Genomic DNA, 19,397 nt, shown 5'->3' on the forward strand with positions numbered 1-19,397 from the left:
GAGTAACTCAGCGGGACAGGCAGCATCTCCGGAGGGAAGGAATGAGTGACGTTTTGGGTCGAGACCATTCTGCGAAAATGCTGCCCTTCCCGCTGAGTTTCTCCAGCGTTTTGTGTCTATCTTCTTATTAAATGTGAATCTCTTTGGGGTTTTGCTGCCATGGAAGGCATGATGCCATCATCTATGTCCTGTATTAGGCCCTGGGGTGGAGGGGGGGGGTGCTGTAGGCCCGGACGCTGTAGGCCCGGACGCTGTGGGCCCGGACAGTGTAGGCCCGGACGCTGTAGGCCCGGACGCTGTAGGCCCGGACGCTGTAGGCTCAGACACTGTAGGCCCGGAAACACTAGGCCTGGACAGTGTAGTAGGAAAAAAACTGCAGATGCTGGTTAAAATCTGTGTCTACCTTCCGGACAGTGTAGGTGCGGACTGTGTAGGCCCGGACAGTGTAGGCCCGGAGGCCCGGGCGCCGTCTAACGGAGGTTGCCTAGCAACCCGCCCCCCGGCCCGGACGGCCGCCATTGGTGGAGCGGGAGCACGTATTTGGGAGCGAGACAGTCAGAACCCCCTAGTTACACTTGAAGGGTCCGGATTGCCGATGTGGTCATCATTCCTGCAGCGCGCTGTGTGTGTGTGTGTGTGTGTGTGTGTGTGTGTGCGCGCGCGTTTGTGCGTGCGTGACGGTCTACCACTTCTCTTCACAGTGCCCCCCAGGGCCACCGGGCCTTCCGGGTTTGCCAGGCCCCCCCGGCGCCCCAGCTGCGCTTGAAGCCTGGAACCCAAACCTCGTGGGCGCCCCGGGGCCTCGCGGCCCACCTGGATATCCCGGAAACGACGGGGGCTCGGGAGATCCGGTAAGTGGAGCCCACCTTAACAAGCTCCCCCCCCCCCCCCCCCCCCCCCTCGCTCGTGATCTGCCGCCCATCCCACTGATTAATCTGACTTTGCCGTCTTGCAGGTTTTTGATGAGGAGGCGAGCGGGTCTGTCGAGGTATTCGCCTGTCTTGGATCAGGTCTAGTCCATTCTTAGATGATCCTGTAGAAAGGCAGCCAGCGAGGCAGTCATTATTTAACGTGGGCACTGAATAACCAGCTAACCCATTCCCCTGCCTCTCGGTGCCCCCCCCTGCACTGCTCCCAAGGCCTGCTCGACCAGGCCCATTGATCTACATAGCATTCTGAGAGAATACTATGCCAAGCCGAATCACCGCCCGCCGGGCTTGCAAGACCTTGCACTTCTTTCCCTACACTAAGAAGCTAACATTGTGCTCTTCTAGTTAGATGAATGCAAACCATGGCTCTGCGTTTCACTTGGGCCTGGGGGCGGACAAGGAAAGTGGTGATGCTTTTCATTCTTCATCAAAGAGGTAGCCTGATGGGCCAAGCAGAACTCGATTGAACGACCGCGTGTGAGCACATTTGGGATGACAAACCTCTCTAGGCTTGCGTTCACTGGAGTTTAGGACGAGAGGGGGATCTTATAGAGACGTATAAAATCATAAAAGGACTGGACAAGCTAGATGCAGGAAAAATGTTCCCAATGTTGGGGGAGTCCAGAACCAGGTGCCACACAGTCTTAGAATAAAGGGGAGGCCATTTAAAACTGAGGTGAGACCATTTAAAACTGAGGTGCGCATTTTCAGTCTCCTAATTTGAGGAAGGACGTCCTTGCTATTGAGGCAATGCAGCATAGGTTCACCAGGTTAATCCCCGGGATGGTGGGACTGTCACATGAGGAAAGTTTGGAAAGACTGGGCTTGTATTGACTGGATTTTAGAAGGATGAGAGGGGATCTTATAGAGACGTATAAAATCATAAACAGACTGGACAAGCTAGATGCAGGAAAAATGTTCCTAATGTTGGGCGAGTCCAGAACCAGGGGCCACACACACAGTCTTAGAATAAAGGGGAGGCCATTTAAAGCTGAGGTGAGAAGGAACTTTTTCACCCAGAGAGTTGTGGATTTGTGGAATTCTCTGCCACAGAGGGCAGTGGAGGCCAAATCACTGGATGGATTTAAGAGAGAGTTAGATAGAGCTCTGGGGGCTAGTGGAATCAAGGGATACGGGGAGAAGGCAGGCACGGGTTAGTGATTATGGATGATCAGCTATGATCACAATGAATGGCGGTGCTGGCTCGAAGGGCCGAACGGCCTCCTCCTGCACCTATTTTCTATGTTTCTCGTTGTTAGCGAAGAAACCCACGTGCAAAAAAAACGACAGGCAATCACAGGGTCCAAAAATCATGCACCCTTTCAAATAGCCTTGAACACCCTGCCAATCTCAGTCATGGTCGAGGCACAGTAGTGGAGCTTGGAGGGCTTGCCGCTGGCTCACAGCACCAGAGACCAGGGTTCCATCCTCACCCCGGCTGCTCTCCGTGTAAGGGTTTTGCCCGTTCCCCTCAGTGACCGTGAGGGTTTCCCACCAGCGCTCCAGTTTTCCTGCCAACATCCCAAAGACGTGCAGGCTTGGCGGTCAATTGGCCTCTAGAAAACTGCCCCATTGGCGTAGGAAGTGAAATGGGTTAAAATGGCCTGAGATAGAACTCGGGGTGCAGGAGGATAACTGCAGATGCTGGTGCAAATCGAAGGTAGACACAAAATGCTGGAGTAACTCAGCGGGTCAGGCAGCATCTCCGCAGAGAGAGAATGGGTTCCCCCTCTCTCCCCCCCCCTTCCCAGTTCTCCCTCTCTTCCCCCCCCTTCCCAGTTCTCCCTCTCTTTCCCCTCCCCCTTCCCAGTTCTCCCTCTCTTTCCCCCCTTCCCAGTTCTCCCTCTCTTTCCCCTCCCCTTCCCAGTTCTCCCTCTCTTTCCCCTCCTCTTCCCAGTTCTCCCTCTCTTTCCCCTCCCCTTCCCAGTTCTCCCTCTCTTTCCCCCCCCTTCCCAGTTCTCCCTCTCTTTCCCCTCCCCTTCCCAGTTCTCCCTCTCTTTACCCCCCCTTTCCCAGTTCTCCCACTAGTCTTCCTGTCTCCGACTACATCTGATCTCTGTCCCTCCCGCCCCCCTGACATCAGTCTGAAGAAGGGTCTCGACCCGAAACGTCACCCATTCCTTCTCTCCTGAGATGCTGCCTGACCCGCTGAGTTACTCCAGCATTTCGTGACACTCTCTCGTGTGAAGGGTGGAATCGTGTGATGGCTGGAATTAAATCTGCGGGCCGAATGGCCTGTTTCCACGCTGTACCTCTTAAAACTAAAGCTGAGACTCGGGGTTTGGATAAGTAAGAGCATGCTAGAGGCAGGAAACATGTTCCCAATGTTGGGGGAGTCCAGAACCAGGGGCCACACAGTCTTTAGAACAAAGGGGAACTGAGGTGAGAAGGAACTTTTTCACCCAGAGAGTTGTGAATTTGTGGAATTCTCTGCCACAGAGGGCAGTGGAGGCCAAATCACTGGATGGATTTAAGAGAGAGTTAGATAGAGCTCTAGGGGGGCTAGTGGAATCAAGGGATATGGGGAGAAGGCAGGCACGGGTTACTGATTGTGGACGATCAGCCATGATCGCAATGAATGGTGGTGCTGGCTCGAAGGGCCGAATGGCCTCCTCCTGCACCTATTTTCTATGTTTCTATGTCTGCCCTGGTACCGTGCACAGGATGAAGCACCTTGTGGACAATGATTAATGGGAGGGGAAATTGGCTCAGCCCCACCGGCGGGTTACACAAGCTTTTGGCTTCTTTGGCTCTTGCACGATGATATGAAACAGCTTGATCAGTGAAACGTGACCCACACTGACATTTGCCTTTGTTTGTGTTGCATATTAAAACAAGCGATACCAAGTGGGCAGCAGCCACTCTTGGTTATTGCTGCACACGTGCCCACTTGCTCGGTTCGGTGGGCACACCGCTGACAATCAACATCTTCGGCAAACTGCTTCTCCACACAGTCGGCCCTCGTGGAGCAGATGCTAAGCGCAATCAGTTTCTGTTTGCTTTATTTAAAGTTTAATTGTCCTATTAGCTGTGTAGGAAAATAACTGCAGACGCTGGCACAAATGGAAGGTATCACAAAATGCTGGCATTACTCAGCGGGTCAGGCAGCATCTCAGGAGAGAGGGAATGGGTGACGTTTCGGGTCGAGACGTCTGAAGAAGGGTCTCAATCCAAAACAATAGACAATAGGTGCAGGAGGGGGCCATTCGGCCCTTCGAGCCAGCACCGCCATTCAATGTGATCATGGCTGAAACGTCACCCATTCCCTCTCTCCTAGATGCTGCCTGACCTGCTGAGTTACTCCAACATTTTGTGAATAAATACCTTCGAAGGTCTATAAGCCGGCGCTGGGAGCTGGCTGCCAACGCAGCCACGTTTTACACCGCCATTCAATATGATCATGGCTGATCATCCAACTCAGTATCCCGTACCTGCCTTCTCTCCATAACCCCTGATCCCTTTAGCCACAAGGGCCACATCTAACTCCCTCTTAAATATAGCCAATGAACTGGCCTCAACTACCTACTGTGGCAGAGAATTCCACAGATTCACCACTCTCTGCGTGAAGAAAACATTTTTTAACCTCAGTCCTAAAAGACTTCCCCCTTATCCTTAAACTGTGACCCCTTGTTCTGGACTTCCCCAACATCGGGAACAATCTTCCTGCATCTAGCCTGTCCAACCCCTTAAGAATTTTGTAAGTTTCTATAAGAACCCTCCTCAATCTTCTAAATTCCAGCGAGTACATCCAGTCTTTCTTCATATGAAAGTCCTGCCACCCCAGGAATCAATCTGGTGAACCTTCTCTGTACTCCCTCTATGACAAGAATGTCTTTCCTCAGATTAGGAGACCAAAACTGTACGCAATACTCCAGGTGTGGTCTCACCAAGGCCCTGTACAACTGCAGCAGAACCTCCCTGCTCCTATACTCAAATCCCCTCGCTATACCCGATCTTCGGTTTCATCCCATACTCCAGACACGGACAGGTCTGTAGGTTAATTGGCTTGGTGTAAGTGTAAATTGTGCCCAGTGTGCGCAGGGTAGAAAGGAGCAACTGATGTATCAAGCCCACCCCCAGTCTGATAAGGTGCTACCCGTAAAACCCTGTGAAAAGAAAAGCAGAACCAGTTCAGATTTCAGGATTTTAGGGTAGATCAGGTTAATGCGCAGGGATCGCTGGTCAGGGCGGACCCTGTTTCCACGCTGTATCTCTAAACCGAAACGAAAACTGGCGGTTGAAACCCTCCTTGGTCAGTCGCTCTGACCTGTATCTCCCCTGAATCCTCTTGTGGAATCGTCCAAAGGATCCACGCTTGCTTGATGCCAACAAGGGTGGAGCAAAAGCCAATTATCTCTCCAGTCCAAATCACATCAATCTGTTGTGCGTGCAGTTGGCTCAATTCAAATAGAAGGCCTCAGGCTTCACCACTGAACAAACCGAACCCAATGAGTCGAGGGCAAATTGATTACAAATAGCTTCAGGTAGTGTAAGAAAATAACTGCAGATGCTGGTACAAATTGAAGGTACTTATTCACAAAATGCTGGAGTAACTCAGCAGGTCAGGCAGCATCTCAGGAGAGAAGGAATGGGCAGTCCGAAGAAGGGTCTCGACCCGGAACGTCACCCATTCGTTCTCTCCTGAGATGCTGCCTGACCCGCTGAGTTACTCCAGCATTTTGTGAACATATAGCTTTAGGTTCGCTGGTGTTGGCACACAGCGATTAGAAATTGAAAGGAAGTAGCAATGCTCAGAAAGATGTTATTGTCAGCATCGATGTGCAGAGCGCTGAACACCGACCGGGAGCATGTGGCAACGCTGATCACATTTAAGCACAGCATCGTGTTATGTTCGGCTGCCCTCCATTAAGAGACTGCTCATTATTCCTAGGGCCCAAGAGGACCACCGGGAGTGGATGGGACTCTCGGCGAACCAGGAACCAAAGGACAGAAGGTAAGTCACGCACTCGTGGTGAAGTGACTCTGTGAGCAGCTACCGTGCTGGCCTCCACTGTGAACGCTCATCGAAAATTTCAGTGACGTCAAGTATTTCACCACATTTGTTTCTGTACTCTACTCCACCAGGGGTTGCCAACTTCCTCACGCCCAAATACGGGACAAGGTGACGTCACCGCTTGACTTCACCCAGCCAGCGGCCACCTGCTCCCGCTCCACCAAGGGCGGCCACCCGAGCCGGGAGGCGGGTTGCTAGGCAACCTCCGTTAGCCGATGCCCGGGCCTACACTGTCCGGTGTAGGAAAAAGCCTGCAGATGCAAGGTTAACATCGAAGGTAGACACACAATGCTGGAGTAACTCAGCGGGTCAGGCAGCATCCCGGGAGAGAAGGAATGGGTGACGTTTCAGGTCGAGACCCTCCTTCAGACTCGACTATTCAGGGTCTCGACCCGAAACGTCACCCATTCCTTCTCTCCCGAGATGCTGCCTGACCCGCTGAGTTACTCCAGCATTTTGTGTCCACTTACACTGTCCGGGACTGCTACGGCCCCCGGGCTACAGTGTCCGGGCCTACAGTATCTCGGCCTGCAGTGTCCAGGCCTACAGTGTCTGGGCCTGCAGTGTCCGGGCCTGCAGTGTCCGGGCCTACAGTGTCCGGGCCTGCAGTGTCGGGGCCTACAATGTCGGGGCCTTCAGTGTCCGGGCCTGCAGTGTACGGGCCTACAGTGTCCGGGCCTACAGTGTCCAGGCCTACAGTGTCCGGGCCTACAGTGTCCGGGCCTACAGTGTTCGGGCCTGCAGTGCCCGGGCCTACAGTGTCCAGGCCTACAGTGTCGGGGCCTGCAGTGTACGGGCCTACAGTGTCCGGGCCAACAGTGTTCGGGCCTGCAGTGTCCGGGCCTACAGTGTCCGGGCCTACAGTGTCCGGGCCTACAGCGCCGTCCGGGCCTAATACGGGACAAGGGCGGTCAAACCAATTTAGCCCAAAATAAGGGATATGCAGGCTAATGCGGGACAGTTGGCAACTCTATAATCTACTCTACCTCCTGAGTTACGTTTGCCAGAGCATTGCACCAGTTTTCATTTTTGCTTCTAAAAGCATATCTTGCAATATCAATTCAGTTTGCTTGCTTTGCATGTGATTCTATTAATGAAAAACCATCACAAGCCTCATTCCCAACAATTAGGTATGATTGGCAATTGTAAAAATGGATCATGTGATCCTCTGACTGTCCAACAGGATATGCTTAGCTTAGTTTAGTTTCACTGAGAGATACAATGCGGAAACAGGCCCTTCGGCCCACCGAGTCTGCACCGACCAGCGATCCCCACATATTAACAATTTAGAAGGATGCGAGGGGATCTTATCGAAACGTATACGATTATTAAGGGTTTGGACACGTTAGAGGCAGGAAACATGTTTCCAATGTTGGGGGAGTCCAGAACCAGGGGCCACAGTTTAAGAATAAGGGGTAGGCAATTTAAAACGGAGATAAGGAAAACTTTTTCAGTCAGAGAGTTGTAAATCTGTGGAATTCTCTGCCTCAGAAGGCAGTGGAGGCCAATTCTCTGGATGCTTTCAATAGACAATAGGTGCAGGAGTAGGCCATTCGGCCCTTCGAGCCAGCACCACCATTCAATGTAATCATGGCTGATCATTCTCAATCAGTACCCCGTTCCTGCCTTCTCCCCATACCCCCTGAATGCATTCCAGAGAGAGCTAGATAGAGCTCTTAATGATAGCGGAGTCAGGGGGTATGGGGAGAAGGCAGGAACGGGGTACTGATTGAGAATGGTCAGCCATGATCACATTGAATGGTGGTGCTGGCTCGAAGGGCCGAATGGCCTCCTCCTGCACCTATTGTCTATTCTGCTCTGTTGCTAAATGATTTATCGGTAATCTTGAAAATGTTAGACCTTTTCACGGGCTGAGCTCAGACAGTGTGGCCCAGTGCTAATGCTTTTGTGCGCTTTTTAGATTCAATGGGAAATTTTGAATGGAAAAACAGGAAAAATTGATGAAATGTCTTTGTTTGCAGGGTGATCAAGGTCCAATTGGCATGCCTGGCCTGCAGGGAGCAAAGGTAAATATTAAGCTTTTAAAGGTCGGTTCGATTATACTTGTTCTCCCGAGAAGGATTATTGATGTAAATGAATAATCTATGTGCAGTAAGGAATGGGCACATGCTGGTTTAAACCGAACATAAGGCACAAGATGCTGGAGTAACTCAGCGGGTCAGGCAGTATCTCTGGAGAGAAGGAACGGGTGACGTTTCAGGTCGAGACGACTGAAAAAGGGTCTCGACCCGAAACGTCACCCATTCCTTCTCTCCAGAGATGCTGCCTGACCCGCTGAGTTACTCCAGCTTTTTGGTGCCTATTTTAGGGATAACCTGTTTGTACCCTGACTTTAAGGGATCTGGGGTGACTGATGAGATCAATGTGGGAACTGCAGACAGTTCAATAAATGGCAAGAGGCGGTGGATCGGGTGGTAGGGTTGCCAACTGTCCCGTATTAGCCGGGACATCCCGAATTTTGGGCCGTACGGGACCGCCCTTGTCCCGCATTAGGCTCGGGAGGGTGCTGTAGGCCCGAACACTAGGTACAAACGCTGCAGGTCCCAACAGTTTAGGTCCCGACACTCTAGGTTTGGCGACATTTTAACTTCGGACAGTGTAGGCCCGAAGGCCCGGGCGTTGCCTAATGGAGGTTGCATAGCAACCCGCCTCCCAGCCCGGGCGGCCGCCATTGGTGGAGCGGGAGCACGTGGCCGCTGGCTGAGTGAGGTCACGTGGGGCGCGGGGCGGTGACGTCACCTCGTCCTGTATTTGGGAGTGAGGAAGTTGGCAACCCTAGTGGGCAGTTTTTCAATTGCTCACACAAAGCTTCTCTGTGTCCCTGACTTGAAGCTCCAAATAACATCCCAACAAACCCCCTTAGTTTCATTGAGCAGTCCGGAGCCAGGGATTCCCAGCAGTCAGCAGAAGATGGTGCATTTCTTCAAAACAAAACACACAGAGTGCTGGAGTAACTCAGCGGGTCAGGCAGCATCTCTGGGGAACATGGATAGGTGACGTTTCACAGAGTGCTGGAGTAACTCAGCGGGTCAGGCAGCATCTCTGGAGAACATGGATAGGTGACGTTTCACAGAGTGCTGGAGTAACTCAGCGGGTCAGGCAGCATCTCTGGAGAACATGGATAGGTGACGTTTCACAGAGTGCTGGAGTAACTCAGCGGGTCAGGCGGCATCTCTGGAGGACACGGACAGGTGACTCATTTGGTTGGGACCTTTCTTCGGGTTGGTTGTAGTGAGGGGAGACATCTGGAAGGGGAGATGAGGAGGGTTTGATTAGTAGATGGGTGGACACAAGCTGGTGATTAAAAGGCAACAAAAGGATGTTAGGTAAGGAGAAGTGAAATGTGAAACCAGAGGTAGGAAGAGGGTCAGGGGAAAGGTGAACGGAGGGCAGAACAATGGGAGAAATGGGTACTTTGAGCACTTGAACCTGTTCCTCTGTCCACAAGGTACTTGTTTTCATGACAGTCTTCAACTGTTAAAACCTGCACGTTTTTGGAGCGCGGGAGGAAACCGGAGCACCTGGAGAAAACCCAGGTGGTCACGGGGAGAACATACAAACGCTGCTATTGAGGGCGTGCAGCGTAGGTTTACTAGGTTAATTCCCGGAATGGCGGGACTGTCGTATCATCATATCATATCATATCATATATATACGGCCGGAAACAGGCCTTTTCGGCCCTCCAAGTCCGTGCCGCCCAGTGATCCCCGTACATTAACACTATCCTACACCCACTAGGGACAATTTTTACATTTACCCAGCCAATTAACCTACATACCTGTACGTCTTTGGAGTGTGGGAGGAAACCAAAGATCTCGGAGAAAACCCACGCAGGTCACGGGGAGAACGTACAAACTCCTTACAGTGCAGCACCCGTAGTCAGGATCGAACCTGAGTCTCCGGCGCTGCATTCGCTGTAAAGCAGCAACTCTACCGCTGCGCTACCGTGCCGTTGAAAGACTGGAGCGACTGGGCTTGTATACGCTGGAATTTAGAAGGATGAGAGGGGATCTTATTGAAACATGTAAGATTATTAAGGGATTGGACACGCTGGAGGCAGGAAACATGTTCCCGATGTTGGGGGAGTCCAAAACCAGGGGCCACAGTTTAAGAATAAGGGGTAAGGCCATTTAGAACGGAGATGAGGAAAAACATTTTCACCCAGAGTGTTGTGAAGCTGTGGAATTCTCTGCCTCAGAAGGCAGTGGAGGCCAATTCTCTGGATGCTTTCAAAAGAGAGTTGGATGGAGCTCTTAAGGATAGCGGAGTCAGGGGGTATGGGGAGAGGGCAGGAACGGGGTACTGATTGTGGATGATCAGCCATGATCACGGTGAATGAGTTACTCCAGCATTTTGTGAATAAATACCTTCGATTTGTACCAGTTATCTTCTTACATCTTTCAAAGCAATAAGGATACAGCATTACGGTCTAAACATGTGGGTGAAAATAAACCAGGGAAAAAAAGAGACTACAGACTTTGGTTATTGAGTAGAACTATCATTCGTGCTTTTCTTTTTTTTAAAATTTTTAATTTTTTAAAGCAATAATAATAAACGACAAAATGGTTATAGAATTCTTACATTGCATCAATTTTTCAATTTTTAAAGAAAAAATAAAGATGAAAAGAGACTGAAAAAAAAGACTATAAACTAATAGAGAGAAAGCAAAGAAAAAAGAGAATTACAAATATAAAGATTATGGGGTTAGATCCGGGAGTTAGTGAGTATAGTTGTACATCCAACCCTAAACTCAAGTTTTAACTTTAGTTTTAAATTTTAGTTTTGTGACAAACCCATTTACTTTTTTAAAAATTCAATAAATGGAGACCATATTTTAAAAAAAATAGATCTGGTTTGTCAATTAAGGAAAACCTTATTTTTCCCAAATGCAAGGTCTCGGTCATTTCCATAACCCACATTTTAATTGTGGGGGTTACTGTCATGCTTTCTCTTCTACACAGAAGAGAACCCACAAGGAATAATGCAAGTGCAAATATAATATAATAATACCGATTCCTATTCGTTCTCATCTCAAAATCTGTTCATTCTATTTCCCAGACATGGGGGTTGTTAGCAAGGTCACTGCTGATCAACCATCCCTGATTATTCTTGCTATTGAGGGCGTGCAGCGTAGGTTTACTAGGTTAATTCCCGGAATAGCTGTCATATGTTGAAAGACTGGAGCGACTAGGCTTGTATACACTGGAATTTAGAAGAATGAGAGGGGATCTTATCGAAACATATAAGATTATTAAGGGGTTGGACACGTTAGAGGCAGGAAACATGTTCCCAATGTTGAGGGAGTCCAGAACCAGGGGCCACAGTTTAAGAATAAGGGGTAGGCCATTTAGAACTGAGATGAGGAAAAACTTTTTCAGTCAGGGAGTTGTGAATCTGTGGAATTCTCTGCCTCAGAAGGCAGTGGAGGCCAATTCTCTGAATGCATTCAAGAGAGAGCTAGATAGAGCTCTTAAGGATAGCGGAGTCAGGGGGTATGGGGAGAAGGCAGGAACGGGGTACTGATTGAGAATGATCAGCCATGATCACATTGAATGGCGGTACTGGCTCGAAGGGCCGAATGTCCTCCTCCTGCACCTATTGTCTATTACCACTGAGAAAGTCCTCGTGAGCCGCAGTTTGTTGATTCATTAACGAGACCAATGTGTTCTTCAAGCTGGTAATATTGTTCCTTTTCCAGGGAGAGGTCGGAGAGAGTGGCTTACCAGGAGCTCCGGGACGCCCAGGTCAACTGGGAAGCCAAGGTCCATCCGGCCCACCGGGCCCTCCAGGCCCCCCCGGGCGAGACAGCAGCCTCAGCTCTGGATTTGAGGTAACTCTCAGGATGCCAGTGGTGAACTTTTTTTTTAGATTTAGAGATACAGCGCGGAAACAGGCCCTTCGGCCCACCGAGTCCGCGCCGCCCAGCGATCCCCGCACATTAACACTATCCTACACACACTAGGGATAATTTTTACATTTGCCCAGCCAATTAACCTACAAACCTGTACGTCTTTGGAGTGTGGGAGGAAACCGAAGATCTCGGAGAAAACCCACGCAGGTCACGGGGAGAACGTACAAACTCCATACAGATGGCACCCGTAGTCGGGATCGAACCTGAGTCTCCAGCGCTGCATTCGCTGTAAGGCAGCAACTCTACCGCTGCGCCACCGTGCCGCACCTTCTCAGATGGATGGAGATGATGGGTGACCATCGCATAAAACCAAACTTTTGGATTAGACCAGAATGTAGACCTCTACCTCCAGATCCAGGGACAATAGACAATAGGTGCAGGAGGAGGACATTCGGCCCTTCGAGCCTGCACCGCCATTCAATATGATCATGGCTGATCATCCAACTCAGTATCCTGTACCTGCCTTCTCTCCATACCCCCTGATCCCTTTAGCCACAAGGGCCACATCTAACTCCCTTTTAAATATAGCCAATGAACTGGCCTCAACTACCTTCTGTGGCAGAGAATTCCACAGACTCACCACTCTCTGTGTGAAAAACAACTTTCTCATCTCGGTCCTAAAAGACATCCCCCTTATCCTTAAACTGTGACCCCTTGTTCTGCACTTCCCCAACATCGGGAACAATCTTCCTGCATCTAGCCTGTCCAACCCCTTAAGAATTTTGTAATTTTCTATAAGATCCCCCCTCAATCTTCTAAATTCCAGCGAGTACAAGCCGAGTCTATCCAGTCTTTCTTCATATGAAAGTCCTGCCATCCCAGGAAGCAATCTGGTGAACAATCTGGTGAACTAAAGATCTTTTAGCAGAGGTCCACTCCAGAGACTTTTTTAATTAAACTGAGAAGTTTAATTAAAAGTTAACCCTTTAGATTTACAGAAAATTGTGTGGATTGAGAAGTGTCGATACAAATCGGTCAGATCTGTGGTGGAAGACCCTACGTAGAGGATTGGTGGTGTCAGGGTGGGCTACAGAATTCAGAAATACGGGTCGGCTCAGAAATAACAATGAATTGGATCAACAGGCAGACACAAGAGACTGAAGATGCTGGAATCTTGCGTAGAACAACAGACTGCTCAAAGGTATCACAAAACGCTGGAGTAACTCAGCGGGTCAGGCATCATCTTGGAGAGAAGGAATGGGTGCCGTCTCGGGTCGAGACCCTTCATCAGACTCAGGTTCGATCCTGACCATAGGTGCTGTCTGTAAGAAGGGTCTGAAGAAGGGTCTCGGCCCGAAAACGTCACCCATTCCTTCTTCCAAGATGCTGCCTGGCCCGCTGAGTTACTCCAGCATTTTGTGATGCCTTCGATTTGTACCAGCATCTTGCAGTTATTTTCCTACACAACAGACTGCTGGAGGAACCTAGTGGGTCCGGTAGCATTTGTGAAGGGGAAAAAGGGCAAATGGTGTTTCAGGTCTTTCGACCCTTCTAGTAGAATGAAAATTGCTGGTAGAATGAGCAAACGGGGTAAGGATGGGACAAGTTCTAGTAAGTGATAGATGGATCAAGACAGCGTTAGAGACCAGGGTTTGATCCTGACCATTGGTGCTGTCAATAGACAATAGACATTAGGTGCAGGAGTAGGCCATTCGGCTCTTCGAGCCAGCACCACCATTCAATGTGATCATGGCTGATCATTCTCAATCAGTACCCCGTTCCTGCCTTCTCCCCATACCCCCTGACTCTGCTATCCATAAGAGCTCTATCTAGCTCTCTCTTGAATGCATTCAGAGAATTGGCCTCCACTGCCTTCTGAGGCAGGGAATTCCACAGATTCACAACTCTCTGACTGAAAAAGTTTTTCCTCATCTCCGTTCTAAATGGCCTACCCCTTATTCTTAAACTGTGGCCCCTTGTTCTGGACTCCCCCACATTGGGAACATGTTTCCTGCCTCTAACGTGTCCAACCCCTTAATAATCTTATACGTTTCGATAAGATTCCCTCTCATCCTTCTAAATTCCAGTGTATACAAGCCTAGTCGCTCCAGTCTTTCAACATATGACAGTCCCGCCATTCCGGGAATTAACCTCCTGCCCATTTCTCCTGCATCCAACACGTCAACTTCAAGAACTGACTGTTCACTTGCTGCCTAATATATCCCACCCCTTGACAGGTGCCATTGTAACAAGATAATCAATGTGATTCACTTTGCCTGTCAGTGGTCAGAATGTTTTGGCTGATGTAATTTGACTTTTGATTTCACAATCCATATTTTAATCATTTCTATTCTATCTTTCCAATAGGATATGGAAAGTTCCGGAGCATTTGGACTACCAGGCATACCAGGCAAACCAGGATCTCCTGGATATCAGGGCCCCCCAGTAAGTATTTAAAATAAATTATTCTCTTTATCATCCTGTTTACTGGGCTTGGTGGTCTGTAGGAGAATAACTGCAGATGCTGGTACAAATCGAAGGTATCACAAAATGCCGGAGTAACTCAGCGGGTCAGGCAGCATCTCAGGAGAGAAGGAAATGGGTGACATTTCGGGTCGAGACCCTTCTTCAGAGGGTTACGTGGTTTAATGATTTGCTGCATCTTTGGGCCAAGAGGGCAAAACTCAAAGGCGGGCACGGCTCGGTGGCGCAGCTCTATCTAGCGCTCTCCTGAATGCATTCAGAGAATTGGCCTCCACTGCCTTCTGAGGCAGAGAATTCCACAGATTCACAACTCTCTGACTGAAAAGGTTTTTCCTCATCTCCGTTCAAAATGGCCTACCCCTTATTCTTAAACTGTGGCCCCTTGTTCTGGACTCCCCCAACATTGGGAACATGTTTCCTGCCTCTAATGTGTCCAACCCCTTAATAATCTTATACGTTTCGATAAGATCCCCTCTCATCCTTCTAAATTCCAGTGTATACAAGCCCAGTCGCTCCAGTCTTTCAACATATGACAGTCCCGCCATTCCGGGAATTAACACGCATAAAAACAAAGAAGAGGGAAGCAGAAAAATCGGGATTTTAAGACATATCAGGGACCATTCTAATACTTCAATTCCCCTCTTAATTACACGCACACACATATCAAAGACTCTACTCAACCATAAAATTATCAGACCCTTTCTGATGGAACTAAAGAAAGCCTTGAAACAAAATGTTGGATCTGATCGCACTTCCCCACAAACATTGACCCTGTGCCTGTGTCCGACCGACCAGATTTAGAGGTTATAAAGATTCCACACGGCAACGAACGGTCTTCAAATATTTGTTCATTAGTTGACCGATTGATTCTCTCTCTGTTTGTAGGGTGACAAGGGCAAACCAGGTTTTCCAGGTGAAAAGGTAAGTTCAACTCAATTGGGAGGTTTTTTTTTCAACCCCGTTTTCTCCTGCTTATGACCTTCAGTGCATTGGAAAGTGCCCGGTCCCACCCTGCTGAGTGGGGGAATGTGTAATTTGACTCATGTCTCCATAGAAAGATAGAAACGTAGAAAATAGGTGCAGGAGGAGGCCATTGGGCCCTTCGAGCCAGCACCGCCATTCATTGTAATCATGGCTGATCGTCCACAATCAGTAACCCGTGCCTGCCTTCTCCCCATATCCCTTAAATCCACCAGACCCCTAGAGCTCTATATAACTACAGAATGCTTGGATTTCTTCTCCTTTGTAGGCAGGCCCTGTGGATCAAGGATGCCTTGCTTCCAACACACACTTTAGTCCAGTTTTAGAGACACAGCGTGGAAACAGGCCTTTCAGCGCTCCGAGCCCACGCTGACCATCAATCACCCGATCACACTACGTGAATGTTATCCCACTTTCCCACTCCTGCGCTCTAGGGGCAATGTACAGAGAGGCCAATTGACCTACAAACAGCACGTCTTTGGGATGCGGGGGGAAATTGGAAACTGGTTGACAAATATTGGAGGGTAGCTAATGTTATCCTACTTTTTAAGAAAGGAGGGAGAGAGAAAACGTGAAATTATAGACCAGTTAGTCTGACATCAGTGGTGGGGAAGATGCTGGAGTCAATTATAAAAGACGAAATTGCGGAGCATTTGGATAGTAGTAACAGGATTGTTCCGAGCTAGCATGGATTTACGAAGGGGAAATCATGCTTGACTAATCTACTGGAATCTTTTTGAGGATGTAACTAGGAAAATTGACAGGGGAGAGCCGGTGGATGTGGTGTACCTTGATTATCAGAAAGCCTTCGACAAGGTCCCACATAGGAGATTAGTGGGCAAAATTAGAGCACATGGTATTGGGGGTAGGGTACTGACATGGATAGAAAATTGGTTGACAGACAGAAAGCAAAGAGTGGGGATAAATGGGTTCCTTTCAGAATGGCAGGCAGTAACTAGTGGGGTGCCGCAAGGCTCGGTGCTGGGACCGCAACTATTTACAATATATATTAATGACTTGGATGAAGGGATTAAAAGTAACATTAGCAAATTTGCAGAAGAGACAAAGCTGGGTGGCAGTGTGAACTGTGAGGAAGATGCTATGAGGTTGCAGGGTGACTTGGACAGTCTGTGTGAGTGGGCGGATGCATGGCAGATGCAGTTTAATGTGGATAAGTGTGAGGTTATCCACTTTGGTGGTAAGAATAAGAAGGCAGATTATTATCTGAATGGTGTCAAGTTAGGAAAAGGGGACGTACAACGAGATCTGGGTGTCCTAGTGCATCAGTCACTGAAAGGAAGCATGCAGGTACAGCAGGCAGTGAAGAAAGCCAATGGAATGTTGGCCTTCATAACAAGAGGAGTTGAGTATAGGAGCAAAGAGGTCCTTCTGCAGTTGTACAGGCCCCTAGTGAGACCGCACCTGGAGTACTGTGTGCAGTTTTGGTCTCCAAATTCGAGGAAGGATATTCTTGCTATTGAGGGCGTGCAGCGTAGGTTTACTAGGTTAATTCCTGGAATGGCGGGACTGTCGTATGTTGAAAGACTGGAGCGACTAGGCTTGTATACACTGGAATTTAGAAGGATGAGAGGGGATCTTATCGAAACATATAAGATTATTAAGGGGTTGGACACGTTAGAGGCAGGAAACATGTTCCCAAAGTTGGGGGAGTCCAGAACCAGGGCCCACAGTTTAAGAATAAGGGGTAGGCCATTTAGAACGGAGATGAGGAAAATAATTTTCAGTCAGAAAGTTGTAAATCTGTGGAATTCTGCCTCAGAAGGCAGAGGAGGCCAATTCTCTGAATGCATTCAAGAGAGAGCTAGATAGAGCTCTTAAGGATAGCGGAGTCAGGGGGTATGGGGAGAAGCAGGAACGGGGTACTGATTGAGAATGATCAGCCATGATCACATTGAATGGCGGTGCTGGCTCGAAGGGCCGAATGGCCTACTCCTGCACCTATTGTCTATTGTCTATTGGGTGTGCTGGTGCAGTTGGACTCCCAAAAAGTTCATCTGAAAGTCGAATCGAGCAGCAAGGCAGGCAAACGCAACGCTAGCATTTATTTCAAGAGGACTAGAATACAAGAACAGGAATGTAATGTTGAGGCCTTATAAGATAATAGACAATAGATAAGGTGCACCTGAGCAATGTTGGGCCCCATATCTGAGGAAGGATGTGCTGGCTCTGGAGAGGGTCCAGAGGAGGTTTACGAGAATGATCCCAGGAATGAGTGGGGGGTGTTGGGGGTTAACATACGATGAGCGTTTGTCGGCACTGGGCCTGTACTCGCTGGAGTTTAGAAGGATGAGGGGGGGACCTCATTGAAACTTACTGAGCAGTGAAAGGCCTGGATAGAGTGGATGTGGAGAAGATGTTTCCACTAGTGGGAGAGTCTAGGGCTGAGAGGGCACAGCCTCATCATTAAAGGACGTTCCTTTAGGAAGGAGATGAGGAGGAATTTCTTCAGTCAGAGGGTGGTGAATCTATGGGATTCATTGCCAGGAAAGCCCGTGGGGTAGTCAAGTCAATGGATATTTTTAAGGCAGAGACAGAGAGAAGGCAGGAGAATAGAGTTTAGAGGGAAAGGGAGATCGGCCATGATTGAATGGCAGTGTAGACGTAATGGGTTGAATGGCACCTGTCACATGAACTTAATGAAACGGGGCTTCCCCTCATGAAGCTAATGCATGTTGGCCTTCATAACGGGACGATTTGAGTATAGGAGTAAAGAGGCCCTTCTGCAGTTGTACAGGGCCCTAGTGAGACCGCACCTGGAGTACTGTGTGCAGTTTTGGTCTCCTAATTTGAGGAAGGACGTCCTTGCTATTGAGGCAGTGCAGCGTAGGTTCACGAGGTTAATCCCCGGGAAGGTGGGACTGTCATATGAGGAAAGATTGGAATGACTGGGCTTATATTCACTGGAGTTTAGAAGGATGAGAGGGGATCTTATAGAAACATATAAAATTATAAAAGAACTAGACAAGCTAGATGCAGAAAAAATGTTCCCAAGGTTTGGGGGGAGGCCAGAACCAGGGGCCACACAGTCTTAGAATAAAGGGGAGGCCATTTAAAACTGAGATGAGAAAAAACTTTTTCACCCAGAGAGTTGTGAATTTGTGGAATTCTCTGCCACAGAGGGCAGTGGAGGCCAATTCACTGGATGAATTTAAAAGAGAGTTAGATAGAGCTCTAGGGGCTAGAGGAATCAAGGGATATGGGGAGAAGGCAGGCAAGGGTTACTGATTGTGAATGATCAGCCATGATCACAATGAATGGCGGTGCTGGCTCGAAGGGCCAAATGGCCTCCTCCTGCACCTATTTTCTATGAGCATATCTAAATGTTTCTTAAATGTTGCAACCTGTCCCTTCCCCTCAACCTCCTCCTCTGGCAGCTCGTTGCAGGCACCAACCAACCTTTGTGTGAAAACGTTACCCCTCAGCTTCCTATTAAATCTTTCCCCCCTCACCTTGAACCCATGTCCTGTGGTTCCCGATTCCCCCTACTCTGGGCAAGAGTCTCTTATGCGTCTACCCAATCTATGCCTCTCATGATTTGGTAGACCTCGACAAGATCAGCCTTCATCCTCCTGCGCTTCAAGGAATAGAGTCCCAGCCTGCTCAACCTCTCAACTATAGATCAGGCCCTTGTGTCCTGGCAACATCCTCATAAATCTTCTCTACACCGTTTCCAATTTGACGTAATTCCCATGACATGGTGCCCAGAACTGAACACAATATTCTAAATGCAGCCTCACCAACATCTTATACAACTGCAAACCTGACCTCCTTCATAACGAGAGGATTTCAGTATAGGACTAAAGAGGTTCTTCTGCAGTTGTACGGGGCCCTGGTAAGACCACATCTGGAGTATTGTGCACAGTTTTGGTCTCCTAATCTGAGGAAGGACATCCTTGTAATTGAGGCAGTGCAGCGTAGGTTCACGAGATTGATCCCTGGGATGGCGGGACTGTCATATGAGGAAAGATTGAAAAGACTAGGCTTGTATTCACTGGAGTTTAGAAGGATGAGAGGGGATCTTATAGAGACATATAAAATTATAAAAGGACTGGACAAGCAAGATGCAGGAAAAATGTTCCCAATGGTTGGGGGAGTC

General features: G+C 48.9%; 1 protein-coding gene across 4 annotated transcripts in view; it reads left to right on the forward strand.

Annotated features, from left to right (window-relative positions):
* The window catches only part of LOC144592961 (collagen alpha-1(XV) chain-like), a 225,484-nt gene that overhangs the window by 141,410 nt on the left and 64,677 nt on the right, over positions 1-19,397 (forward strand). For 3 of the 4 annotated variants that reach the window (XM_078398342.1, XM_078398339.1, XM_078398341.1), the window contains 7 exons: positions 702-851; positions 956-988; positions 5,821-5,883; positions 7,926-7,970; positions 11,663-11,794; positions 14,183-14,260; positions 15,185-15,220. In XM_078398342.1, the coding sequence (XP_078254468.1) occupies positions 702-851; positions 956-988; positions 5,821-5,883; positions 7,926-7,970; positions 11,663-11,794; positions 14,183-14,260; positions 15,185-15,220 (537 nt within the window). The remainder of the gene's footprint in view (positions 1-701; positions 852-955; positions 989-5,820; positions 5,884-7,925; positions 7,971-11,662; positions 11,795-14,182; positions 14,261-15,184; positions 15,221-19,397) is intronic. The other variant, XM_078398340.1, reaches the window with a different exon arrangement.

This window comes from Rhinoraja longicauda, chromosome 4 (assembly GCF_053455715.1).
Source record: "Rhinoraja longicauda isolate Sanriku21f chromosome 4, sRhiLon1.1, whole genome shotgun sequence".
Lineage (NCBI taxonomy): Eukaryota > Metazoa > Chordata > Chondrichthyes > Rajiformes > Arhynchobatidae > Rhinoraja > Rhinoraja longicauda.